The 24,982-nt window shown below is 35.8% G+C and overlaps 7 protein-coding genes across 22 annotated transcripts in view; 3 read left to right on the plus strand and 4 right to left on the minus strand.

The window, feature by feature from the left end:
- The window catches only part of eag (potassium voltage-gated channel protein ether a go-go), a 59,216-nt gene extending 51,878 nt beyond the window's left edge, over window positions 1-7,338 (plus strand). For 10 of the 14 annotated variants that reach the window (XM_076537348.1, XM_076537350.1, XM_076537351.1 and 7 more), the window contains one exon: window positions 38-7,338. In XM_076537348.1, coding sequence (XP_076393463.1) covers window positions 38-1,047 — 1,010 coding nt within the window. In that variant the 3' untranslated portion in view covers window positions 1,048-7,338. The remainder of the gene's footprint in view (window positions 1-37) is intronic. The other 4 variants (XR_013039912.1, XR_013039913.1, XR_013039914.1 and 1 more) reach the window with 4 other exon arrangements.
- A 71-nt stretch (window positions 7,339-7,409) lies between these two features.
- On the minus strand, window positions 7,410-10,839 carry Gnmt (Glycine N-methyltransferase). The gene is made up of 5 exons (XM_003700518.3): window positions 10,498-10,839; window positions 9,583-9,933; window positions 8,556-8,691; window positions 8,374-8,494; window positions 7,410-8,239 (listed from the first exon to the last, which is right to left on the minus strand). Exons 2-5 carry the CDS (start codon window positions 9,914-9,916, stop codon window positions 7,955-7,957), a joined length of 876 nt encoding a protein of 291 aa, XP_003700566.1. The 5' UTR covers window positions 9,917-9,933; window positions 10,498-10,839; the 3' UTR covers window positions 7,410-7,954.
- Window positions 10,840-11,023: 184 nt separating this feature from the next.
- LOC100882763 (zinc finger protein 706) lies at window positions 11,024-13,465 on the minus strand. 2 transcript variants are annotated; one of them, XM_012299081.2, is made up of 4 exons: window positions 13,071-13,465; window positions 12,681-12,888; window positions 12,442-12,586; window positions 11,024-12,183 (listed from the first exon to the last, which is right to left on the minus strand). In XM_012299081.2, exons 3-4 carry the CDS (start codon window positions 12,583-12,585, stop codon window positions 12,094-12,096), a joined length of 234 nt encoding a protein of 77 aa, XP_012154471.1. In that variant the 5' UTR covers window position 12,586; window positions 12,681-12,888; window positions 13,071-13,465; the 3' UTR covers window positions 11,024-12,093. The 2 variants fall into 2 exon arrangements, with proteins under 2 accessions (XP_012154471.1, XP_003700565.1); XM_003700517.3 differs by lacking the exon at window positions 12,681-12,888 and having other exon boundaries at window positions 13,071-13,459.
- Window positions 13,466-14,571: 1,106 nt separating this feature from the next.
- Window positions 14,572-18,007, minus strand: alphaSnap (Alpha-soluble NSF attachment protein). Of its 2 annotated transcripts, none has more exons than XM_003700516.3 (5): window positions 17,822-18,007; window positions 17,096-17,292; window positions 16,746-17,011; window positions 16,492-16,665; window positions 14,572-16,377 (listed from the first exon to the last, which is right to left on the minus strand). In XM_003700516.3, exons 1-5 carry the CDS (start codon window positions 17,911-17,913, stop codon window positions 16,228-16,230), a joined length of 879 nt encoding a protein of 292 aa, XP_003700564.1. In that variant the 5' UTR covers window positions 17,914-18,007; the 3' UTR covers window positions 14,572-16,227. The 2 variants fall into 2 exon arrangements, with proteins under 2 accessions (XP_003700564.1, XP_012154456.1); XM_012299066.2 differs by lacking the exon at window positions 17,822-18,007 and adding an exon at window positions 17,410-17,783.
- A 321-nt stretch (window positions 18,008-18,328) lies between these two features.
- hdm (meiosis specific with OB domains hold'em) lies at window positions 18,329-20,438 on the plus strand. The gene is made up of 8 exons (XM_012299068.2): window positions 18,329-18,508; window positions 18,577-18,708; window positions 18,878-19,146; window positions 19,233-19,455; window positions 19,529-19,642; window positions 19,711-19,870; window positions 19,947-20,154; window positions 20,242-20,438. The coding sequence occupies exons 1-8, from the start codon at window positions 18,385-18,387 to the stop codon at window positions 20,434-20,436; spliced, it is 1,425 nt and encodes a 474-aa protein (XP_012154458.2). The 5' UTR covers window positions 18,329-18,384; the 3' UTR covers window positions 20,437-20,438.
- Window positions 20,439-20,755: 317 nt separating this feature from the next.
- On the plus strand, window positions 20,756-23,915 carry LOC100878399 (uncharacterized). The gene is made up of 10 exons (XM_076537396.1): window positions 20,756-21,001; window positions 21,073-21,285; window positions 21,361-21,542; window positions 21,613-21,805; window positions 21,875-22,046; window positions 22,122-22,271; window positions 22,459-22,633; window positions 22,715-22,967; window positions 23,105-23,382; window positions 23,468-23,915. The coding sequence occupies exons 1-6, from the start codon at window positions 20,756-20,758 to the stop codon at window positions 22,247-22,249; spliced, it is 1,134 nt and encodes a 377-aa protein (XP_076393511.1). The 3' UTR covers window positions 22,250-22,271; window positions 22,459-22,633; window positions 22,715-22,967; window positions 23,105-23,382; window positions 23,468-23,915.
- Window positions 22,338-23,538, minus strand: LOC100882432 (uncharacterized). The gene is made up of 5 exons (XM_003700514.3): window positions 23,309-23,538; window positions 22,993-23,207; window positions 22,860-22,932; window positions 22,697-22,783; window positions 22,338-22,625 (listed from the first exon to the last, which is right to left on the minus strand). Exons 1-5 carry the CDS (start codon window positions 23,536-23,538, stop codon window positions 22,439-22,441), a joined length of 792 nt encoding a protein of 263 aa, XP_003700562.2. The 3' UTR covers window positions 22,338-22,438.
- Window positions 23,916-24,982: the final 1,067 nt, after the last annotated feature.

A 24,982-nucleotide genomic window follows, 5' to 3' on the forward strand; every position in this document is an offset into this window, starting at 1 on the left:
AAACGTAGTTCAACAACTAACTGTGTATTTTCTTTAGGGAGCTCGAGTCTGGACTCCGGAAGCGAAGCAGGGACCGGTGTGGACACCTTCAAGCGTTCGCTCAGCGCCAGGGACGCCCGTCCCGGTTCGAGCGCCGGTGGTAACAAGGTGTTCCCAAAGTTCGGCAAGCTCAGCGGCACCATCGAGGAGACAGCGGACTCAGAAAGCGGTAAAGACGCTCAGCAGCAGCAGCAGCAACAGCAACAGCAGCAGCAGACCGTGGCAGACTCGAAACAGCTGCAGCTCCGTCGTCTGGAGAGCTACGACGACGGTCTGATCACCTCGCAGCCCAGCCACGACCGCGAGATCCTCGCCGCGGTGCTGGAGGTGAAGGTCGATCTAAAGCTGGAGGTGCAACGGGTGAACCAGCGGCTGGCCAAGATCGAGGACATGATGCAGACGCTAATGAGTCGGCTGCCGGTGTGCAACTCGCAGCAGCAGAAGAGTTCGAACAGCGGAGGCGGTGGCTCGAACCAGTCCGGTCAGGGTTCGTCCGGTTCTCAGCAGGGATCTCAGGCTACGCAGACGCCGGAGCAGAAGGTGTCGCTTGCGACCACGTCCACCTCGACCACGTGCACGGAGAGCTATAGGGAGCAGGGCACGACCACCGAGCGAACCTCCAAGTCTCAGGAACACCATCATCATCACCATCATCATCATCAGTCGCAGCAACAGTCGGACAGGCTGAAGGAGTCGGATTACAAGAGCTCACCCAGAGACGTGAGCAAGGAGCTTCTAGAGAGGCTCGCGCAAGCTTCGACCTCCAGAGGGGACGACTCCACTCCGCTTGGACCCCTGATCCTCAGGAAACGCAGGAGCAAGTCGCGGAACAAGGGCGCAGCGCCGCTGGCGCCCCTCGCCACCCAGCCTATCAGCCCGTCCGAAGCGACAGAAACCACGCAGATGCTCGAGTGCACCGACGACAGGGAACAGAGCACCGCCACGACGGACAGGAGCGACAGGCCCGACAGGAAGAGGCCTCCGCCCAGGACCAGGGAGTACTTGTGAAAGTTCTTACGGCTCCGGACGGTCTCTGAATTCCTGCGTCGAACAGCGAAGATCGTAGAATGTCCTGGCGGAGGATTTGAGTCTTGGATACTCAACCGAGTCGTCGAGTTGTTCGAAGGGAGTTGCCTTAAAGAGTTGTTGGTTAGAAGTCCGAGTGAAGATCGTGAAACAAGTTTGGATGATTCCGAGGCGCTCGAGCAGACTGTTTCGGCGAACATTGTTTTTCAACGAAGTGATAAAGTCGACGAACGATTAACAAATAAACCGTAATATCCGTTAAGTTCACCGCGTACGTTTAAGTACACGCTGCATTTTCGCTACTCGCTTCGCGTACGGTCTTCAACGAGCCTCGTCGAAGGTCGTCGGAACCTAAGCTAATTGAAAAGTACTAGTAGCGTATCGTCGAATGTAAGCGAACAACAAAGAAGATTACGATGAAAATGAAAGGGGAGAAGGTGGTCTCCCGCTACTAAACTTGGCATATTTTTGCATGGCCAAATCACGCGATAAAACCAAGTATATCGAATTAACTGCTTGCGACGGCTTCTTCGAGACATCGAACGTTAAACGAGAACAAAGAAACTAATCAGAATACTCGTGTTCTACCTAAAGCTACACACACACACACACGTGTACGCATACACGTACAGATACACTGTAATTGTAGATTTACACGCATCTTAGGGGATCTCAGTTAGATCGCGATAGATTTATAAGCGGCAAAGTGAACGGTACAACGGTTCTCAGAGGCAATCTTGCGAGATCCCCGTATCGAGTTCGAACGCGATCCGAATCGGGCCGAATCGTTTTCCTGAATCAGTGCTGTCGAAGGCCTGAACTTCCAGAACCAATTGCCTAATATGTAATACGTTTCGGTGAAGTGGCGACCTCTGTACCGATCTGGGAACGCGAGGTTCCTGCTCTGTCGTTTCAACGAAAATGAAGGTGCCACGTGAGGGATTACGGGACATTCGGTACGGTAACTACCCGTCCACACCGTTTTCTGTGCAGGCCGAACGACAGACGGGTATCTTCGATTTTGGGAGATGTGCATAAAGAAAGCCCAGACGTTCTCTTTCTATTCTTATATCTGTACGCATGCGCGGCAACGGCGGCTTAATTTCTCGTGGCCGCTCTCGTCGACAGCACTGATTTATGAATGGGTCCGTGGTGAGGAGACATCGGCTAGAATCGCGTTAGGGATTTTTATCGGCGGAACACTGGCAGGAGACTGAAGCGGATAATGAAACCCTCCCATGGACAGCACCCTAACTCGCGACCCGAAGATTCTCTACTTTGTTACGTTGAAAACATGACCTAATCCCGCGTATGGTGGCATTCACGGAAGCCAAACAGCAATATTAGGTGTATATATCTCTTGTAACTACGGTCACGTGTATATATGTACTCGTAAATGAGAGGCGCGCGTGTTCGTGGCAGCGCATTTGCGAGGCTGCATTCCGTTAACGAGTGTAGGGATTATTGGTACCAAACCTTATTTCATTGACCTAGACGATGTCGACCTTGAGTCACTTTCTCTTACAATTGTCTTGTATTTTTAGAAATGATCAGACTTACTTTTACTTGGGGTCATTTACTTAGGCTCATTGTAACTTCACTTATAGTTGTATTCATTTACTTATACTCATTGTAAATTTGCTTATAGTCACACTAATGTTCATTTACTTATTGTTAACTCATTGTAACTTTGCTTATAGTCATACTTATATTCATTTATTTATTGTCATTGTAACTTTGCTTATAGTCATACTCTTATTCATTTATTTATAATCATTGTAACTTTGCTTATAGTCATACTCATATTTATTTATTTACAGTCATTGTAACTTTGCTTATAGCCATATTCATATTCATTTATTTACAATCATTGTAACTTTGCTTATACTCACACTTATGTTCATTTACTTATTGTTAACTCATTGTAACTTTGCTTATAGTCATACTTATATTCATTTATTTATTGTCATTGTAACTTTGCTTATAGTCATACTCATATTCATTTATTTATAATCATTGTAACTTTGCTTATACTCACACTTATGTTCATTTACTTATTGTTAACTCATTGTAACTTTGCTTATAGTCATACTCATATTCATTTATTTACAGTCATTGTAACTTTGCTTATAGTCATATTCATATTTATTTATTTACAGTCATTGTAACTTTGCTTACACTTACACTTATGTTCATTTACTTATTGTTAACTCATTGTAACTTTGCTTATAGTCATACTCATATTCATTTATTTACAGTCATTGTAACTTTGCTTATAGTCATACTCATATTTATTTATTTATAATCATTGTAACTTTGCTTATACTCATGCTTATGTTCATTTACTTATTGTTAACTCCTTATAATTTTGCTTATATTCATGCTTATATTCGTTTAATTATACTCCCTTGCTTACCGCCATCTTGTTTGACACTTTACTGTAAACAAAATGGCCGCCAACTGCGACTCTACATCGTTGAGGATTTCGTTAACAAGATATTGCAGAGGTAATAAAATCGATGAGGTATCCTAATGCAAATAATTAATTAGATGAAAAAGATGGACAATTAAGTTATGAAGAGAAGGTTAATGAAATTAGGGTTGACTAATCCGCATATTTACGAGTAACGGTCTTTTCTTTTCGTCTCTTTCCGGGCTTCCAACGCAGCTTCTCTACGATTTCTAAAAAGCGAGTTAAAAAGGCGAAGGCCTTGATCGGTGTTCCATTCGCAGGCATCCGTTGCGAAACAACGGTACATTTTGTTGCGTTGCTGTCGCCCGTTAACCGAACCTAACCTATAAAGCAACATATACACAATTTTGAAGGACAATCAAAGATGGAAAGTATCGATCATAATAGGTCGACGCGATTAATCGATTAAGGCTATAGATAATATTTCGTTAGCTTAAACTTTAATCCGAAGCGTAGTACCCTGGCGTGGAGCGACGCGTACGAATAATTTTGCACGGTGCGAATGGGATTTGACATTGCGGACTAGCGTTTAGTCATTTTTATAAATACCGAAACGGGGAAGAACCACACGACGAAAGAACGAAAAGGAGAGACGAATGCACGTCGCGATCGCGCCGACAGGAACATCGATGCGTGTAAATATTATAAATATTATACAAAAGAGAGTGCGTGGAAAGAGAGTGTATGTGAGCGAATATAGTTCTAATCTGACGTTAAATCGAGGAAGATATATATAAAAGAAGAAAAAGTAATTATCGAGCAGTTACGAGGACTTTGTTAATTAGGTTTTTAGCGACGGATACGATATAGTTGGCTCTATCGTAGTTTCTATACTTTTAACGGGAAACGAAAGTGACGCGCAGTTCAACGTTTCTAGTCCTCTCAAGGTATGGACCGTCGTTCGAAGTATCGAAACCTGAGAGCTATTCATTAGCATCTTTACGTCGTTCCTGTTCGATCACAATTATAATCATTTTTTTTTAATTTTAGGTTAGGAAATTTTTTACGTGGGTTAACCTTTACAAGATGTCAAAGACTGACATTATGGTCTAATTATTGGTGTAATTATATGAAGTTTCTTTGTGTCAGATCTTTTGAGGTTATGTTTCAGTCACAGTGAAGCATTGGTGCTTTTCAAACTTTTTAATCTCAAACTTTTAAAAACTTTCAAACTTGACAATTTTACTGTAAAACAGTCTTAAAGATTTTCAATTAATTTTAATTAAAAAATTCATGCTTGCAAAAGAAGGTTACCTATTATATTTTTAAAGGTACAAAAATACCCCAAGTAAAATATAAAAAATTATAAAAATGAATTTAAGCAAAATTTGACAAAATACTTCCAAATATTTTGAAAGACAGTCTAACAGTAAAACTTGCAACAATTGCAGGAGGAATATATGGAACAGGGACGACGTTCCGGGTGCGACAAAATCACGTGACCGACGATGCAACGACAAAACCCTTCTCGCGTTCGAGAAAGAAATTGTAGTACATCAGAAACTGTCGAGGAACGTTTGAAAAACAGACAAAGATATAAACATGTGATATTACGATTTTATATGTGAAGCTGATATTGCTATACACATAGGACAAACCGAGATGTGTATATGTATCAGCTACATCGCAATAAATTGATTATATCGCGCTGTTATTCTAAAATTATAAGCGCGGCGCGACACGAGTCGTCGTTCTTTTATTGTACAATGGAACTTTTATTGCCTATTCAGTTCGTTTGTTGCAATTTATTTTCTTACGCTAAATAGGGGTTAACGTGGGGTCGCCATCTTGGTAGCGGCCATCTTGTCTGTTAGCGGCCATCTTGTTTACGGCCATCTTGTTTAGCATCACACTTTTCGACTTTATTAAGCATGTATTGTTTAAACAAAAATACAGTGTGTGACACAGTGTGAAATACTTGTCAACAAAATGGCCGCTAGCAAACAAGATGGCCGCCAACAAGTGACTCCACGCATTTAACCTCTATTTTTTCCAAAGTTTGTAAAGCTTATTTCGAATTACCATGCAACATTAATAGCGCCGTAATTCAGTTGAAATAGGATATTTTGTTCGGGGAAAACAAGAAGACAGAGACGACGACAGTGATCGCCACGACGATCGAAGAAGCCGTGATCGTATCGAATTTTTTTGTGAAAATGATCGAGGAGAGAGTCTATAATAGCTATCCGACGAAATAACAAAATAAAGAAAAAAATATATATATATAATTATTATTATTATTATGATTATTATGATTAGAAGAGGGAGGGGGGACAAATTTTTGCTATAACTAACACTTCGTCCATTTTTCTATATGGGCAATTCGTTGCACTGTAATCGATCCTCGGCCTTGTAAATTCTGTCCTTGTCACTTCCGGTAGCGCTCTTCGATTGTCGAGCGTCACGGAATACCGCTCGGTCGATGTACATACTGTTCGATGGCTCGCATATGAAATTTTAATGAATTTCGAAATACTTCAAGATAATTAACTCAGAAGCCTCGTTCGAAAAATTTGATCACAATACTTATTTATAAAACATTGCCTTTAAAATAAAATTGCAGTACAAAATAAAATTACATGATGCAAAATAAAATTAGTACAAAACAAAGTTAGAGTTAACAAAAGTATTAAAAGAAGTTTAAAAAAAATTGCATCTGTGTTTAAATAAAAAATATGACATTATGACAATTATATAAAAATATGACACTAGATTTATAGAACTTGTTGAAATGATACATATGTTATGTTACAAAAATTATTTATTTATTACAGTATTTTATTTCTAATAAAAAAGTAACTGCAAGTCTGTAAACCTAGTGTTTAAAGAATCTGTCCAAAATTGATTAAAAAATATATATATATAGAGTCGTACATCAAACAGTATTTACAGCATCGATCGACGTTAAAAACGGTGAAGAAATACTCGATTTCATGGATGATGAGTCCGCCATTTTGATCGGTTCGAGTCCGCCATTTTGATCGGTTCGAATCCGCCATCTTGATCGGTTCGAGTCCGCCATCTTGATCGGTTCGAGTCCGCCATTTTGATTAGTTCAAGTCCGCCATTTCTCGGTTCGAAAAGTACTCAAAATCTAAAATTTCCGAAATTGTTAAATCTTTAAATTCGATACCGATCATCCATGAGAAAAGTACAATATCGCTAAGTTAGACTTCCGTGGCGCTCGCGGCTCGACGAGCCAATTCTCGTCAAATCTCGAATCTCGACAGCTAAAAAAAAAGATACGACGAACACGAATGATCCTCGCCACGTTCTTGTTCTTGTTGTCATTTTCATTTTGAGCGATCGTCGACGACCGTGAAGGGCTCGAGACCTCAGCCTCGATCAAGGTTCCCATCTCGATCGCTTGCTACCCGAAATCTCTTCTCGTAGATTAAACCGTTCTGTAAATACTTCCCGAACATTTGGATATCTCGCGAAACAATGGTTTGCAGGTGACCATTACGAGTGTCTGAAAGAAATGTTTGAGGACTTTTTCGATATTTTGGACTTTGAACAAGAAAGCGAGGATATTACTGCCTTTAAAGAATGCGATTACAGCGAGTTTTAAAACGAGATTTGATGGCTTTTTCACGCGTTCGATGCTGAGGTATCTCAGCCAAAGATTATCTTAGCAAAAATTTCTAACAGCGTTGTGCACCTCGTCAACGATCGCTCAGAAATACGAGGAAAACCGTATCATCGAAAGATCAAATTGTAGCATCGAACGAAGCCTGGCTAGAATACTCAAAAGGAAGCTGCTTTCGAACTTATAATAAAAAAAGTTTAAAATTTAACAAGCTGACCTCTGTACCCCTGCGCATTCCTTTCTCCTTCACTTCACTCATACAGTAATAAAAAAAATGCGAAGTGAAGTAGCAAGATTCATTAATATAAAACAGTTACATAATACAAAATGTTACAGCGAATCAATCCTTCATGGTTTAAGGATCTTTACATACTTTCAAATAAATAAACAAATGAACGATGAATTATAACGTGATTGTGGTCTGAGCACAGGTTCATTGTTATAGCTTGCTGCAAATATTGTATGTCCACTTTTGAAGTCTAAATTAATAGTTCTCTAGTCTCATACTATATGCAAATATACTTTATAAATATTGTAAAAATATTTTTCTTTAGCGCTTTATCTTATATATATATTCACATTTATATATTCTTTAGTCTTTTATAATTCTATATACTCTATCTTATACATTTATAATCTATCTTAAATACCCTTACGTATTTATAACAATAAATACAATAAAAGTATAATATTAATCATACAGAGATTTTAAACTCATCTTTCTGAACAACGTGGACATACAATATGGCGTTGAAACATCGATATTTGTTCGATTTGTCTTCCATGACGCTCCTGATAGATGGACCACATTTTGGCGGGAAAAGTATTTACACAGGTTTCTCCATCACATGAATATAAAATCCGGGATGTTTGACTTCTTCGAGGGTCTTGAAGTCAGCGTAAATTGTGTGCTTAGCTCTGTAGTGGAAAGCCTCGTCCAACATATCCCTGAAGACGTTTAATCGGTGCGGATAATAAGAGAGCCTGAATTCACTGACAGCTTGATTTTCGTCGTCGTTTTCTTCTAGGGCGATCATGTAGTCCAAGGTAACAATGGCTGGCTTTCCCGAGACGAACAGGACGGAAGCCTTAATATTTGTCATGTGTTGGCTCTGTAATAAATTTGTGGTCGTTAAAATCATTTTGCAGAAAGGACACTAATTGACAAATGTCAGAAGACAATACGTAAATAGTTTGTGACAAAATAATTAGCCAGACAAATATCGACAACGATAAATATACTTGCGTTATAATAAATGCATTTAGGAGGTATATTCCCAGTCTCAATAATGTAATCATAATTTCTATGATCGATTAGCAACAAACCACCCGGTTTCACGCAACGCTCAAAATTCAGCAGCGCCTGCCTGCAGACAGTAAACGAATTAGAGATGTCGAATGATAATTTAAATCTGCATTTATGCATACCTTTGCTCCCTCTGATCGCCGAAATTGTCAGGCATGTGAGCGAAGCTGTTGCCCAAACAGATCACTGCATCGAAGCCGTCCGCTATTTCGTGACTGATGTCCTTTGGTAAAGTCAACCAGTTTGCCTCTTCAATTACTGCAAGAAAAAAAATTATGAAACTTCAGAAAACTATGATGCTTCGACATCGATCAAATTAATAATCAATAAAATCGATATTAATCGGATTTCTAAAAATGGTACTAGTGGCGCCATCTCTCCGGCGAACAGGGTGAACTACACGGTTTTGAAACTGTAGTTACGTTCGTTCCCGCCATTTTCGCCAGATGGCGCCACTTGGTCAATTTCCGTAAAAACTCAATTAACATTGATTTTATTTACTATAATATGCATCAAGTGACATCGGAGTGCAAAACAAATAAACTTCCTAACGTTTTGCCTTTATCAAACCATGATAAATTTGATTTGTAGAAAATGCTGAGCTAGTATAAATAGATTAAAACAGCAGTTCTGAACGCTTGACCTTTGACAAGGTAGTTCTCTACGTTACCACGTGTCACCGCACGATAAGATAACCAGCAGCGCGTTTGTTTAAAAAAGTGAAAAAGAAATAGTGAAAGATGAGCATTTATCGACGCAGGGATTTCATAATGATTTTATTGCCCTCAACGTGCCACATTTCTTGGTTATTGTATTACGGGAAGATTGAGCTGCCATCAATCGCTATCTTACGAAAACAAAACCGATGCAAAACACGTTTCGAGGTGGAAGATAAAAGTATTCGTACCGACTCTTTTTACGATATTTGTCGTACATCTCGGAGAGGCAATAACATCTTAACAATATAATTATACAGGTATCAAGTGTATTTACTGTTTCCAGAAGATAGTTAATCTATTTTTATTTTCTGTCAATTTGATTCTAGTCATTCGTCGATCATTAAGGATCATAAAGTATATGTTTATGGACCATGAAGATATGATACATAAAGAATGCTTGTACAGAGTATCAAATTTAAGTAATATTTACCCCAGTTATCAAACGCAGGTTCCTTGCGACGATCCCATCTAGATTTCAACGCATACTTCAGCATCTTGTCCGAAGCGTCCACGCTAACAACCTCGAAACCTTCTTCGAGGAGCATCACCGAGTCGACGCCTGTACCGCATGCGACGTCCAGGATTCTACGGCATCCTTTCTCCCGTAATAAGCCTACTAGGAAGTCTCGATAATTTTGCGTCCTCTGTTTTTTGTCGCCTATAAACACCTCCCAGACTTTGGCGGCTCTTCCGTCCGCGTACTGGTCGCGGACACCTTCTGCCGCGGTACCGAGCGAGCGGGTACGAAATACAGAGTCCATCATTTCTTTTTCGAACTTTGCTGAAATTATTATGTGAAAATTAGTGCGATTATAGTTCGATTTCTTTTGTTATAGGGAGAAGCCTAACGCTTTCAAAAACCCTGCAGAAAAGTGAGATTCAACTCTACAAATTCCGACAGGAATTCAAGAATTCGATCCGGTTGAAATTGTTACATAAAATTGCCAAATGTTTGGCATACTTTTCACAAAGAACTAAGCCCGATTAATTAAATGTATATATGTGTATGTTTATTCCCTTATCTGTTATTTAAATGATCAACGTACGTTTGTGATTAGATTATAGAAGATCTGTTACGAAACTTTTAAGAGGAGCCGAAGAAAACTAATGGATTAGCGATATTTCGAATATGGTGTTTCGTCAGTTACACAAATTTTCGTCATTGTTTTTCAATATAATGTACTCAAGTGCACCTGATTGTAACAAAGATAATGATTGTTGCATTTACGTCATTTTATAAAAGCCAGATTTTGATTATCAAACTTTTCAACAATTTTATATTACAGATTTACGATCGATATAATTTATCAATAAATATATCTAATTATTTTTAAAAAGTCGTTACCTGATTTAACTTGTTACCCCGTGAAAATGTGATAGATTTTGTACAGAATTTTCATGTATAAAATGTTATAGATAAGTCATTAAAACATTCAAGAATTATAAAATTATAAAACACAAAACTTAGGGACAATGAAAGAACGACGCTGCCGCGTGCAGTGACAACTTGAAACTGAGATAGTTGCGGATCATTCACCCATATATAAGATCCCGTATTCCTCCCTGAATCCCTGAATGATGTAATCCTTCGTAGGTTTTTCTAGGCACAGTTTAAATCGGCTGATAAACAATCATGACGAAGCAAAATCGTAGAGAAAATATTATGATATCTACTAGTAAAGAATGACTGTTTTCTGTAATGCAATTTTTCCTGCTACTACGTGACATCATTATCATTACACTTTCTGTTTATTCTTTATCTGTACCGCGAAACAAAGTATCTTTAAAAATAAAATCACCGGATGTACAGATATCGACAAGATACATATATTTTGCAGTTCTCATGAGGAAAATGATTAATGTGATGCAACTGTAGTGAAAAATTGTATAATTATTTTATCAGAATAAATTACATAATGCGCATACTTATTCCTAAATTAAACACATACTAGGAATTCCTATAAATCATGTCCGTACAGAACACCGTTAACGTATGTTCACGATGTAGCTCTATGCGTTTGGCGAAGCATATTTTAAAATACGATGTATTAGTTACTGAGAATAACAGATTCTCTAATAAATACTGATTATATTTAATACTTTGATATTTTCCTTAACAAAGATAATTGTACAACGTAGCGTAACACTTCTTGTGATTAGGCAAAACCGAATCGACTATTCTCAGTATAAAAGAAGGGTTTAAGTACTGAAAACTAAAACGCAGTTTTCTTAAAAACATCTATTAATTTCCATATTAATATAACGTATTTCAAAATAGCGAATACTGTAAATTTAATAAAAATTAGGCTCGAATACAAACGAAAATAATGATCAAATATTTATAGACCACCGCGTCATACAGCATTCTAATCATAGAATATCATTAATAAGTAAATGGCAGATACTATAAAATGGCAGTTTCTTAATTCTTGTAAGATATCATTTCCATCGTTACTTGCAATTATTAAACTCTCGAGAATCGCGTGACTACCTACATTGAATTAATGTGATTTTCTAATCGGATAAAAACGAGTACCATTTTACTGCCTACAACATTAAAATACGTACAAATACTTGCAACAATTCTGCTAAATTCATTATCTTTATTTCTTAGCAATATACATCTTTAAATTGCTTTTATGCTTAAGTGAAAACTTAAGAATCGTATTATTAGACAAAGAATGCTGAATATCTTTGGAAAAAATGGAGATTTGATTCGATAAGCGAGCCATCGATAATGTTATAATAATTTGGGACAGTGCACAAAAATTCATTCATTAACCGTGCAACAGTTCGCTTTAAACGCTAACAAAGTTTCATTTATTTCCTGATTTAAGACTATGTAATGATCCGTTGAACATTGAAGTATATCACTTTGTCATTTATAGTAATTTCTTTTCTCCTCCATTCCAGCTCCATAATCGTACAAAAAATCGCACCCTCATATATTTTTTAAATCCTCTGGCAACTCATTCTTGGGATGTTTGTTCTCAAAATGTTGCTTATAAGTCTTTGGATCTGGCATTTGGGCCTATTAGTACAAAACATTTATTATTAAATGCATCTTAAATATATTTACCAAATAAACATCAAATTTTTGAACTGAAAAGTTCATTAGAAAAGTGCTACATACCACAATACTGTAAATTTACAGAGAAATTAATTTCTTTTTGCCAAATTGTTACAAAAGGAACATGGTATGTGCTCCATTTTCATTGAACCTCCCGATTACATAAAAGTTGCAAACAATTTATAAATGTTAGGGAATCTTTCACAAAAGTTCACTGACCTTACAAACTACGCATACGTGTACTAAAGCTTTCTGTGCAGCTTTTTTTTGATCGTTGGCACTGTGTCCTTGTTGTTTCTTTACTTTCGCAGCTTTTTCTGCTGCTTTAGCTTGAGACTGAATCTTTTGTTGTCCACGGGCCATTCTGAAAGTTACGTAAATCATTTGAATGTTTGATTTTATTTATATGAATATATTGTGTGGAAATAAATTAAGCCTCTGTAGAATTAAATTGGCACCTTCTAAAGCTTCAACCACTTAAATATTATCGGTATCGTATATAATAAATATATATAAAATAAAAAATAAAATTTATATGCGATGTTCCTTGTAACAGAATGCTGACATCTTCATTTAACTGCACGATTTTCGATTCTTTATTTTTTTGTAGCCTATTATTAAGGACGAACTTTCTCTTCTTCGAGATTACTCCGACATATACCCAACCTACAAAATAGGTGAGCAAGGTGGCAAATATTACCCGACATTATAGCTCTATTTCGCATCATCAAAGATAAAATATAGAAATGCGAAATAGAATTATCACAGTTTCACAGGAAAATGACCATACAAAATGTATAAAAAAGGAACTTTCAGAAAACGTATTTTACGAAAAATGGATCGCTCACCTGTCCGAGAATGAATGTATTTAAAAGCGACTTTTTCTTGCCACCTTGATGATCCGGGGCTCAGTACTTCGTAACGAAGAAAACTAATTTTCTCCTTTTACTTTGACGTACGATAAAAAATTATTGAGAAAAAATATGCAGCACTGAAAAGTAGTGCTCGTGGCACGTCTATTAGTGCATGCGATCTTCGAGCATCCACACGTGAAGTATTGCCTTTTAAACAGGAGTAGTATTTCAAATAGAACGAAATTGAAACAGCTATTTAATTGGCAGCTTTTACAATATGATTTTCCCTGATTAATTTAGCGTTTATTCGTCTAATAGATACCGTGAAATTAAAATTGTTTTTAATCGATATCTAAATATTAAGGCTTGTAAGTTCAGTGACCGTATTTTTATAGATACACAAGAAATATGTATGCATGTGTAAATATTGGAAACCTTTCTTCCAATGAGGAAGACTTCTTTCTGCTAGCTCCCTCACTCTATTGGTTAGAGTTTCGTACAGTAATTAATACATCTATACAGTACTTTAATTAGAAGAAATTTAGCTGGTGCAACTTATTACAATATTATTACAACATTCATATTATTTCAGTAACAATATCTTGGTATTGTTCGTTCAACGAAAGAACATACTTGTCAATCGACAGCCTTCGTTGTGTGCGCATGTCCGCTCTGATGGGTAGAGAATTGCGCATGTATTTGCGATTTCATAAAGCATATACCTAGTGACCTTTTATTTTGACATTTAGTCTTTTATACCTGCAATATCGTCAGTCCTCTTTATTCATATATTTCTGCCTACCATATACATACAAAAAGGGCTTTTTTTTTAAACAATTCTAAGTAAAATAAGTCTACTGAAGTTAAACGCGTTATGCGAATCGATATGATCTCTCGATGAACAAATATCGCTCATTTTGGCGGTTCATAGCAATTCAAAATTTAATGTCAATATATTGCCACTGAAATTAAGTTACTATAGAAAATCATTTCAACTTCTTATTTTATTTATTGCTAATTATTTTTAACTTATAATTTAGAAATACAATGATTTCACAGACATTAAATATGGATTCGTATCCAATTTTTCTTTATTTACAAACAACCTATCTATTATGTATTTATACATAATACAATATAGGAAGAACTACAACTTGTTTACTGCAATTCTACAACATATTTAACTTTTATATAAAAAGAAAATTACACATGCTTTAAACGCTTAATTTTATAGAATTTCTTATTGAAGTTATTGTATTGTCTATTTCACTACCATCCTAAAACTTGTAAAATGCATACAATTTTTTAATAATAGGATGTTTTATAAAATTCGGCTCCTATATATTATTTTTGCAGCATAGCATTGTTCTTATGGGGTTATAATCATTAATTTTACTGTAAAAAATTCTATCATGTGGTGCTATAAATCCTCTTGAAACATAACACTATTACTAATTCAATACATACAAAGTAAATTGAATTATAAACTTCAATATCAACTTCAAAAGACAAATTATATATTATTAAATTTATACAATTGTAAATAAATAAATCTATAATAACAAACTGTTGTGCTCCTAGCAGACACATAGCTATTATAGAAATTTTATTACTATAATATCAGTTGTGTGCGCTGCATAAAGCACACAATTTAATCTTAATTTAAAATAAACGCATAAGTGACAATGTGATATACATATATGTATACTGGTTAATGCAGGAAAAAGATATTAATTCGATATTAATTAGTACGTAATTATTCATTGGTTAAATAAATTACAATTGCTGAATTAATACATATACACATAAATATACACAAAGAATATATTGAATGAAAGAGTACATGGTCCAGATGCTATTTCTTATGTATGTATAGTTCCTGCAAAGCTTTTATTTAACAAATTTTTTACAATTCCGTAATTCTTTGGGAAAAAATAACATAGCATAAACTCACGTTTCTTTTCATATATTTAAACGGTGCAAGTCTTGTTACTTCCTATGCATGCATTTTGTTGTACTACCCCTACTTAACAATGGAATATATATTATTTGTTAAGTGTATTTAAACAATACAACCTTCTTTTCCTAAATATAAAATGCTATGATAAAGGTGAGACATAAAATGAAATAAATTAAAACAGTATATTTAACTCCTTTTTATCACTTATATTCTCTATCTTTGAACCTACTTCTAAATACAAATATACATTAATAAAATTAATATCCAACAATAGAACATAAACCAGTGTACATTAATAAAACAGGAAACAAAATTATTTACAAAATATATTTGCATTTAAATGCATATAATCAACAGTATATTCATTACTCTCTTCATTAAATATAAATAGAAAACTAACGATATAACATATGTACATAGAACGTAAGAGCATATGTTGAAATTTCTAAAACTCAAGATGTAAAACAAAAGAAGAGATATTCCCGAAGACAATATACACTTCGTTCGATATTCTGATACTCTGGCAGTGTATAGATAACTCACAGTTTAACTGCATGTTACAATTCCAGACAAAACATACATTCAAAATAACATTAAACCATGTTCTAATTGAATGTAAATAAAAGCTATTCATCGTTCTCTTGTCACAAAATCTTATAGTTGTTTATATTTCGGATCAGTAATTAATAATAAATATCATAAAACACTTAAAACTATTATCCATCGTAAACTGCACCACATCTATTGAAATCACTAAACTCATGAAAATGTACAGTATTATTTAAGTAATTTATGGCGATCGCATGCATTAAAATGAAACTGCAGAAGCCATAGCTTTTTAGCAAGCTGTTTATATATTTGCAAATATGAATATTAACGAAGTTTTAATACTATTTATTTCTATACTCATTTTTATGCCCTGTACATTGGCATTTAAATGAACTAGCAATGTTCACGGAGTAATTTTACATACTTCTGATGATAACATTCTATGAATTCGTGATAACTCAAAAGATGGATATATAATAGTTGCTAAGAGAGTAAGGAAATGTTATGAAAATATATTTAGGTATAAAAACGAAACTACTTTACAAGTTCCAATGAAAGCAAGGTATGATTTAAAAATGAATACATATAGAGTTGGATTAATAATATCATTGAGAGAAAATAGCACAAAGAAGGAACAACCGATCAGCGCAAATCTGGATTATCATTAACTTGTTTTTTGATACGTAATAATACTGTCGTGTACCACTGATCCAATCGTGAAATTGAATCATATTCCTTTACTGCTTCTGTAAAACCTTCGAGGTGTTGTTCCTCGAGGTGTTCTATTAATGTCTGAAATAAAAATTACAATGTCTAACATATAGAAAACCGACACCGAATCTCCTTTCAGCCTACTGTAAAATTTCTTAACAGATATTTAAATATCAGAAAAACTGTATACCATACCTTTATTAATTTATACTCCCTAGAATCTTGGAACGCAGGATACTGTTCTTGATAACGTTCGATCGCGTGTTGCGCGTTCAACACGTCAACGCATAAATGACAGAGTGCCGCTCGGAAGAAGTACTCCTTTGCGCTGTACTTTAACAAAGAACTTTCCAAGGATGCAGAAGCAACCTGTAAAATGAAAAACAAAACCTTACAATCTCTCCTTCCTTAATAATTATGTTATATACAGATATCATAATATATCTTGCCTGTTCATAAATTTGAATAGCCTTATCATAATTCTCAAGTTGCGCTGCGTACTGCGCAACTTTTAAAAGACACTTATTGGCAGAGGAATTGCTTTCTTCTCCACGAAAATAATCAGCTGCTTGTTCATAATGGCAAACTGCTCTTTCAAGATCTACAGCCTCACTTTCATACATTTCAGCTATGCTCTGATGATGTTTAGCTGCCATTGTAAACCTACCCATATCCGTATAGATTTCAATTGCCTTTAATAGGCAGCTAATGGCTTCTACAAATAAATGATCGATTATCTCAATTTATGTTCTTTCATAATAAACAGATGATAGCTAATGACTGTTTTCAATTACTGTACCATTTATATCAGATTTCTTAAAACAGTTAGCAGCATCCACGTAATTGTTAGCTGCATCATGACGGCTGCCTGCTTTTGCATGCAACTCTGCTGCTTCGTAAAATGCACTCCCTGCCGAGCTCCAATTCTTTGCCATTTTGAACATATTTGCTGCACGTTGGTAACATTCTACGGCTTCTTCGACTTTTGATGACCCACTGTAGTATGTGATTAAATGTATAACAATAAAGTATAACAATAAATTTAGTCTTCATTATTGTTACAAAAATGAAACTAAAAGCCATCACATATGGCAATATTTGTTGTTTATTTACTTTATGCATCCTAACAGAAAAGCATGAGTCATCCAGAGCCAAGCAACAATGAATCTCATAAATGCATAAAACAGATGTAACAAGTAGGAGAATGGAGAAAGTGTATGACTTGAACCCACTGGTCTATCAAAAATGCGTGCTCTCGCACATTTCCTCCGCTGCATCTTAATTTAGTTTTAACACGATATATCACGAGTAGATAGCAACTGTTATAGATACAGATATGCACGAAAGAATTACTACAGCTACTACTTCGCTAAACGACGAGAAAATACAATAAGAGAACAAAAGATATCGTTACGACGAATAAAAACATAGAGTAATATAGTGCGTGACACACAGTAAATAATACGCTGCAAGATTGCAGATTTGGCGTTGGACGAGTTCAAGTAAATCAATGTGGTAAACCTACCCAAATAACGAGCCGAAGAAGCCCTTCGAAGATGTTAATTTCTTCTCGGCTTCTGCTATCAATTGCATCGCCTTCTGCTCGTTGTCAGCCATGATTTCGTAGGATTACAACACGTAATAATTTTTTAAAAAAATGCTTGGTCGCATTAACTTCGCAGAAAAGCTCGCCTCCCACGAACCGACGTCACTAAAGTCAATGAAAGTGAATCAAGTGTCATCGGCAACAGGATTACCAACCTCTGAACGCATGCGAATTAAGCTTAGTTCATAACAATGCCTCAAATTTATCATTCAGATTAGTTATTTTTTATGCATAATTCTTTAAATAAATTTTATAAGCTCTACAAACCTCGATTCATTTCATTCCCGCTAATCACTTTTACACTAACTGATCCAACAATTTATGAAATTCAATTTTATTTACATTTTCTATGATTTTTAATTCAAATGTGATTTCGCGCTCTTAAGAATGGCGCCAAAATTGGTCACCGTCTAGGAGGGAGAGGAGTGTTAAAATTACAAAACGTATAACCGATTAAAGTAATTGCAGGTACTTTATAATTAATGATGGCTAATGTACATAAACAGGCATTAAATTCGCTGCAACCTGGTATGCAAAATGCTCTCGTAATTGGCATAATTGTAAATAGTTTTAATATGAAAACAATCGACGCCTCACGAACAAGATGTAAGAGTCCAATTTCGCGATTAAATTCAAGTAATTTACAAATAGATATATTTAAATATTTATTTCAGTTAATAATGGTGAGCGAGGTGTGTGGACATTCACATTACGCGATTCCGAAAAAGATTCCATAAACGTGACGGTATGGGGAAGCGTACAGTTCGTCAAAAAACTATCTTCCTACTTTCACATCGGCAGCGTCGGTTTGTATCGAAACAAATGACATGCGATAGTCTTAAATTTGAATTTAAATCACTGAGTTATGCAATCACGTATTATATCGCGGGTCACATTATCATACATTAAAATTAAATTTTTATTTAAATCAATGTTTATTCAAGTTCTAATTTTAATTTCAATTTCAACTTACAGTAGAAGTAATTAATCCGAAAGTGACTGAACGCCGTCTGGAGGATAAGAACGAACTCTTTGTACCATGGGTGTCTAGCCCTTGTAACCTGACGGTGAACGAGGGCAACGCGTTAGTGCAAATTCATGATGCACCAACATGCGCAAAATATGAACCTTTACTGATGCTCCCGATTAAAAACCCAACTGAGCTACGAAGTCTGAAAAGCATTTTTGATAACCTGGACGCGTTGCGCGATCAATACGTGGACATCATGGTCGTCGTTACTTTTGTAGGTTTTATAGTAACGTTGAAAATTTTTTATAAGCATATATTATCATAGACAACAGTTAATGGAGACTTGATAAATGTTTATAGATCAGTGACATTCGCAACGTAATAACACGAGATGGAAGAAGCATAAAATTCCGCAGCTTCGAGGCAGCCGATTCATCCACAGATGACATCGTGTCTCCGATATTGTGGGAAAATGAGTGGATCGAACGAGCTGCCCTCTGGCAGCCCAAACGAACCGTCTTACTCCTCACGGACGCTCGCATCGCTTATGACAATTTCAGAAAGAAACTTGTATTATCTATAGGTCATAATTTATGAATTCAAACTCGATGCAGTTTGGATTAGATACTTTAAACTTTGGGTTGATGTATTTGTAGCTAGGAAGACTATGATCACCGAGAATCCTAACATGCCGGAAACCACAACTGTAAGAAATGCGGTACAGTACTACGATCATGACGTAATGTCCGGGAACTTCGCGACACCGAATCGTAAGAATGATTCAGAATTTTTGAAAACTTAAAATGATGCAAAAATTTGATTACACCTTTTTTATTAGCGGATAGTATTACAACGGTAATGACTATACAGGATATCTCAGACAAATTGAACAAAAAACCGAAACAGGGAGAGAGAATTCAGTTTGCTACGATTTTAAAAGCGTATGTAATGGACATAAATGTTGAAAGCATGAGTCCTGGAATAATATCCACAAGATGGTCCGTTAATTTTTTGACATGTTCATATAAAAGATAATCATGTTTTAAATAAATATAAGCTTATTGTTTCTTGTAGCGCATTGTGTAAAAAAATTGTAATGGATGACCGAGATTCTTGCATGAATCTCGAATGTCCTTCGGGTAATGGGACCCGTGTGCCTTTAAACATAATGATCCTCAATTTGAAAGTGAACCTGAAAGATGATACAGGATACTTAATTGGCTGTCGGTTATCTGGGGAAGTAGCCGAACGAGTCCTTGGTTGCACGGCTGCTGAGTTTCAGGTTCTTATTTATAATTCTCCAATTAAAATAACGACGTTAAAAAATGGTCCAAAATTAAAAAATTCTAAATTCTTTGAAAATTTTTAGGCTATGATACCTCCGCAACGGGCAGATTTGAAATGGAAGTATGTATTAGAAAAGTGTGACATCCGTTTGCATATCCTTGGACCAACACCGGCTTTTCCGAGAGCTATATATAATATTCTATCGATTTCCCGGATGGTAGAAGAAGACGACGATACGGAACTACTCGACGAGTGTTTTAATGCGACTGATTATTAAATATTTTGTTCCTAATTATTTTTAAAAACTATAGAGTACAATAACGCTGTGATGTAAGGTTTTTACGTAATTTTATTTTTAATGAGACATCACATTAAGCGATCAAAAGATTTAAAACAGCAAGCCATTATGTCTTCCTTTGTTTCGATTGCAATCGTTACGTTATGATTGGTTAGTTTGAATGCGGAAAGTCGATAATAATTGTGCGGAGAACTTTCTGAAAGATCATCAGCACAGTCGTTGAATTTGTTAATTGTAGATTATAGTTTATGTATAGATTTTTGTTTGTCGTGTAATTTATGTAACAGTTTCAATAAAAATGGAAATAGAAGCATCTACCGAAGAAAACGCTGTTCAGGTTATTAGAGAAGGTTTGAGAGAACTAGTTTCCACGGAAAGGAAAGAGTCGCGATTGAAAGTATTAAATAAAAATCGTGTAGCTTTGGGAAATGCTATTCCGGATTCAGCTTTCACGCCAGAATTTGTTATTAAAAATGCGGAGGCGCTTAAGAAGAAAGCATTGCCAGTTGAAAAGTACAAGCAGCTTCAGAATGCTCTTATTCAGGTTATGATTTTGTAGAATTTTACTTTGTTTTGTAGATGTATTAACTGAACATTGTTTTTAATTGTAAATAGAATGAGGAAAATGTCAACTCATTTCTAAAAGTGCATAATGTAACATTTGCTCTGGTACGTGATTTTTCTGGGAATAATCCAATTATACAATTATGTGCAATCAGTTGCGCTTGCAACATTGCACTTGGAAATACTAAGGCTTGTACTTCATTGGCTAAAAGTATTGGATCTTATCTCACCACAGAATTAGATAGTTTAAATTACCCTTTACTGGTAAGTTATTAATAGTAAAAGATAAAATATGTAGATACAAAGGTGTTGACTGGTTAACATTTTTATTGTCATCAGGAAGCCTGTATATGGACATTGGGAAACTTAATTGCTGGAAGTGATAAAGCTTTTGAAATATTTCATGCACAAGGTTGTTTAAAGCAGATAATATCTCTGATGCAAAATTGTGATAATACTATTTTATTTGCTGTAGCATACTGTGCTATGCATTATGTGCATGTTGGTTTTCAACACATTCGGTAACTACAATTTATATAATTGTTTTTGAAACAAAGATTTTAAATAACATTATTTGAATGAATCTTTTAGAAAAGAGGAACTAATTGAACTTGCAAGAGTTACAGCAGGAAGAGGACTATGCTTTGAAAATCCATATATGATTTGGTTGTTAGCTTTATTATCTTCACACGAGCCCTGTAATGCACATATATGTAATGTTGCATCTCCTGTAATAGATTATCTACATCAAAATGTTAAAAATAATCATGCCACTGTAACAGAGGTATGTAACTAATTGGTGATAATTATATTTGTACTGAATTAATGATATTAAAGTACTGATTTGTTTCAGATCACAGCATGCATAAGATTGTTGGCTAACACTGTATGTGAAACATCTGGAAATGTGGCAAAACTTTTGTTAGAGAATGCCAAATATACCCAGTCTGATGTAGAAACATTGTTAAATGGATTACTTTCATCCCAGTATGTGCATGTCAGAAAAGAGACACTATGGTTAATAGGTAATTATAAGTATTTTATTAATAAATTAAGATATTCTTTTTTAATTAATCAAATAAAAATAAATAACTTTTTAGGCAATCTTTATAATCACAATCTTATTGATGTCAAAAACACTACTCAAAAAATTATACCGCGCCTATCATCCCTGAAACAAACAATTTTATGTATGACACAGCAACCTGTATTAATAAATGCAGATTGAAACAGTTGTCTGGAATTATCATGTAAGCTTAACAATGTATTAACATATTTACATATGTATAACAGTAACAAAAACTATAAACAATAAATATCCTTTCCCAATTTCTTATTTTAAGAAAATTGTACAACATTGCAGTATAAAAATATTAAAATTATTGCTATACAATGTAAATCATCCAATTGAATCATTCTAATAATTCTTTTTAACAGGAATAAATCGTCGTCCTAGTCCTATGGAAGTATCTTGAGCTAGGGCGGCATCTTCTATACACGGTATTTTCATTACATTGAAGTATATGTGACCCATGATGTGTGCAGCTGGATGCGTTGCAGCTTTCAAACAATAGTACAGCGCCTCGTCGCACACACAGTGCGATCTAGGAAGGTAAGAACAAAGTTAAACAACTTTAAAAAACTATAAAAGATCAAATTAGTAACTTTCTCGTACTTGGTATATATGGAATAGTTGGTGAGATTGTATCGCGTTTGTTGAGCTCGGACTTTAACGGGACAAAGATCATGGCTTCGGCAGCACCTACACAAAAGAAAAGAATAAACGATAAATTGATTAAATACAACTTTCGTCACAATCGAAGCTGTCGCAATCTGACCTATCAATCTGAGCCTCTTGACCTAAATCATGATAGTTTTCAGCAATGTCTCCAGCTCCACACCATTTTGTACCTGCAACGTTATATCAAGATTACTTGAAAATATCAGTAAGTAATAAACACAAGATATTACCTGGTAAGATGCCTGAAAGAAGAGACAAAACGCTCCCCATTCCATTAATACTTTTGCTCATTGTATTGATCATCGAACCAGACATTTCATTGTCCTTTATTTCATCTAACAGTTCACATTGCTGCATGAGTTTTGTCATCTCCTGAAAGGACACCTTTTGAGGAATAGTTGTCAACGATAGATTTCTTAAAACTTCAGTGGCTTCTTCTTGTTCGCTGCAAGATGAAACAATTGTTTACTTCATCCAAAAGCATTATCCTATTAAACTGATAATTTGTAGATGGTAACAATATTATCTTCCTATGGGATAACTCACTAAACTTCAATCAAGTTGCAATTGTGCAATTCATTGTTAATTCCAAGGTCGACCACCGCAACAGTCTGATCATGGTAATACACAGCCCTTATTTCATCTTTGTTCTGTACATCGTTCCATACTGTGACACCATTCAATCCTTTGTACGTGTTCTTGAAGAAAGTCGGCTGCTGCACACTAACAGAACTGATCGCTACGATTAAGAAGAATATCCAACCGAAAGAATACATCTCAGTGCTTTACATTATACTGCATCGATGAACACGTTACATTGCACACCGCCGCGCGATCATATGGTCTACACATTCTTATGGATTTTGATGAGAAAACCGCATGATCACGGCGAATCAGTGAAGAAGATGAACCACAGCAGAGGATACACACTTCGTCACAAATAAGATCAATCCTCGTTCTCTTGAGCTCTGCAAAAAAAATAATCATTGTTCATTGTACATTTAAAAAATTTTATAATTCGTAAACTTATCAATTTGTGAACTATAATTAGTAAATATGATATGACGGTGTTAATCTACCGCAAAAGAAATTTTGAGATTACCGAAGTTACAAAAACTGTACAAAGATATAAGGATAAACGTAAAAATATTTATGTTGTTGTCTGCATATTTACATAGTATCAAATACACTTATCGTGCGTTACGTAAATAATGCAAAAGCGTTGACAGGCTTATATACACTGTTTAACAAAGAAAGCAATTTATAATGAAAAATGTATGCCATTATGAAGGCCTAGCTTCTTCAATCAATTATCGAGTTCATCTTGTAGATCATCCACAATATGAAAACGGTGGACGCGTACCTGACCGGTCTCTTCTTCTCTCGTCATTCTTGATAATTCGATCGCATGTTCGTTGCTGCACACCTGCCGAGAACACACTGAAATTTCGCGAGAACCTCCACGAATAGTCGGAACGTTGAGACAATACAAATATGTCCCTGCGAATTACACGGCTTGCATATTTATAATGCACAGTGCCGCTGTCAGAAAGTTCAACATTGGCGGGCAGAACGATCGAATCAGGATATATAGCACGGCAAGTTTGAGAAGATCCCTGAAGGAGTGGTCTGTGTGTGGTGGGATAAGTGGCGGGAACCGTGTCTCCCCTCCTATCATCACTGTGCCCATTGACGTAACTAGAATTTTTATCTAATGGGTGGGTCCGGTTCTTTCACTGATAACGTTAACGTTTCACACCTTAGCACCTTTTTGTGCTTTCACAAATACTAGATTTTGAAAAATTGTAACTTTGAAACTTGCTACATTTATAATATGTAATAAAGTATCCTATGTTCTGTGTGTTTGTTACTATGAAGAGGTCCCTCCGCATTTTTGGAGGCCGGGCCCACTCCGGTCCCTATCCAACTACGCCAATGGCCATGATAAAAGTATGCTCATCGATCCACATGCGTTACAAGTCCATACACTCGTAGCTTCCCCACCGTTTCTTATTTTGTCGCGAAGTTACATGGTGTTACCTGACAAACGGAGGGAGAGCCCACATTCGAGAAGACTAGGACAAAGAAAGTGGGACAAAGAGTAGAGAATTATGTGACTAGTACATGGTCAGTATACACGGGACGTTTCAGATATCTCAGGGAAATTAGAATCCGCGAGGTTGGGTCCGTTACACGCATTTTACATAGAATTTCGAAACA

The sequence above is a fragment of the Megachile rotundata genome, chromosome 11, assembly GCF_050947335.1.
Source record: "Megachile rotundata isolate GNS110a chromosome 11, iyMegRotu1, whole genome shotgun sequence".
In the NCBI taxonomy this organism is placed as follows: domain Eukaryota; kingdom Metazoa; phylum Arthropoda; class Insecta; order Hymenoptera; family Megachilidae; genus Megachile; species Megachile rotundata.

Excerpts from the sequence above, each read along its gene's own strand:
- Gnmt (XM_003700518.3), bottom strand. The coding sequence starts at position 9,916 with ATGATGGACTCTGTATTTCGTACCCGCTCGCTCGGTACCGCGGCAGAA. Across the intron at positions 8,692-9,582 it reads ACCTGCGTTTGATAACTGGG|TAATTGAAGAGGCAAACTGG; the intron begins GTAAATATTACT and ends TTTTTCTTGCAG. Across the intron at positions 8,240-8,373 it reads CTAAATGCATTTATTATAAC|AGCCAACACATGACAAATAT; the intron begins GCAAGTATATTT and ends AATTTATTACAG.
- LOC100882763 (XM_012299081.2), bottom strand. The coding sequence starts at position 12,585 with ATGGCCCGTGGACAACAAAAGATTCAGTCTCAAGCTAAAGCAGCAGAA. Across the intron at positions 12,184-12,441 it reads ACGTATGCGTAGTTTGTAAG|GCCCAAATGCCAGATCCAAA; the intron begins GTCAGTGAACTT and ends TTGTACTAATAG.
- alphaSnap (XM_012299066.2), bottom strand. The coding sequence starts at position 17,573 with ATGCAGCGGAGGAAATGTGCGAGAGCACGCATTTTTGATAGACCAGTG. Across the intron at positions 16,666-16,745 it reads CTATTCAAATTTATGAACAG|GTTGCTTCTGCATCCTTGGA; the intron begins GCAAGATATATT and ends TTCATTTTACAG. Across the intron at positions 16,378-16,491 it reads GGGAGTATAAATTAATAAAG|ACATTAATAGAACACCTCGA; the intron begins GTATGGTATACA and ends TTTTTATTTCAG.
- hdm (XM_012299068.2), top strand. The coding sequence starts at position 18,385 with ATGATGGCTAATGTACATAAACAGGCATTAAATTCGCTGCAACCTGGT. Across the intron at positions 18,709-18,877 it reads CTTTCACATCGGCAGCGTCG|TAGAAGTAATTAATCCGAAA; the intron begins GTTTGTATCGAA and ends TTCAACTTACAG. Across the intron at positions 20,155-20,241 it reads GCACGGCTGCTGAGTTTCAG|GCTATGATACCTCCGCAACG; the intron begins GTTCTTATTTAT and ends GAAAATTTTTAG.
- LOC100878399 (XM_076537396.1), top strand. The coding sequence starts at position 20,756 with ATGGAAATAGAAGCATCTACCGAAGAAAACGCTGTTCAGGTTATTAGA. Across the intron at positions 21,543-21,612 it reads GTTGGTTTTCAACACATTCG|AAAAGAGGAACTAATTGAAC; the intron begins GTAACTACAATT and ends TGAATCTTTTAG. Across the intron at positions 21,806-21,874 it reads ATCATGCCACTGTAACAGAG|ATCACAGCATGCATAAGATT; the intron begins GTATGTAACTAA and ends GATTTGTTTCAG.
- LOC100882432 (XM_003700514.3), bottom strand. The coding sequence starts at position 23,538 with ATGTATTCTTTCGGTTGGATATTCTTCTTAATCGTAGCGATCAGTTCT. Across the intron at positions 22,784-22,859 it reads CAAGAGGCTCAGATTGATAG|GTGCTGCCGAAGCCATGATC; the intron begins GTCAGATTGCGA and ends TCTTTTGTGTAG. Across the intron at positions 22,626-22,696 it reads AACTATTCCATATATACCAA|ATCGCACTGTGTGTGCGACG; the intron begins GTACGAGAAAGT and ends TTACCTTCCTAG.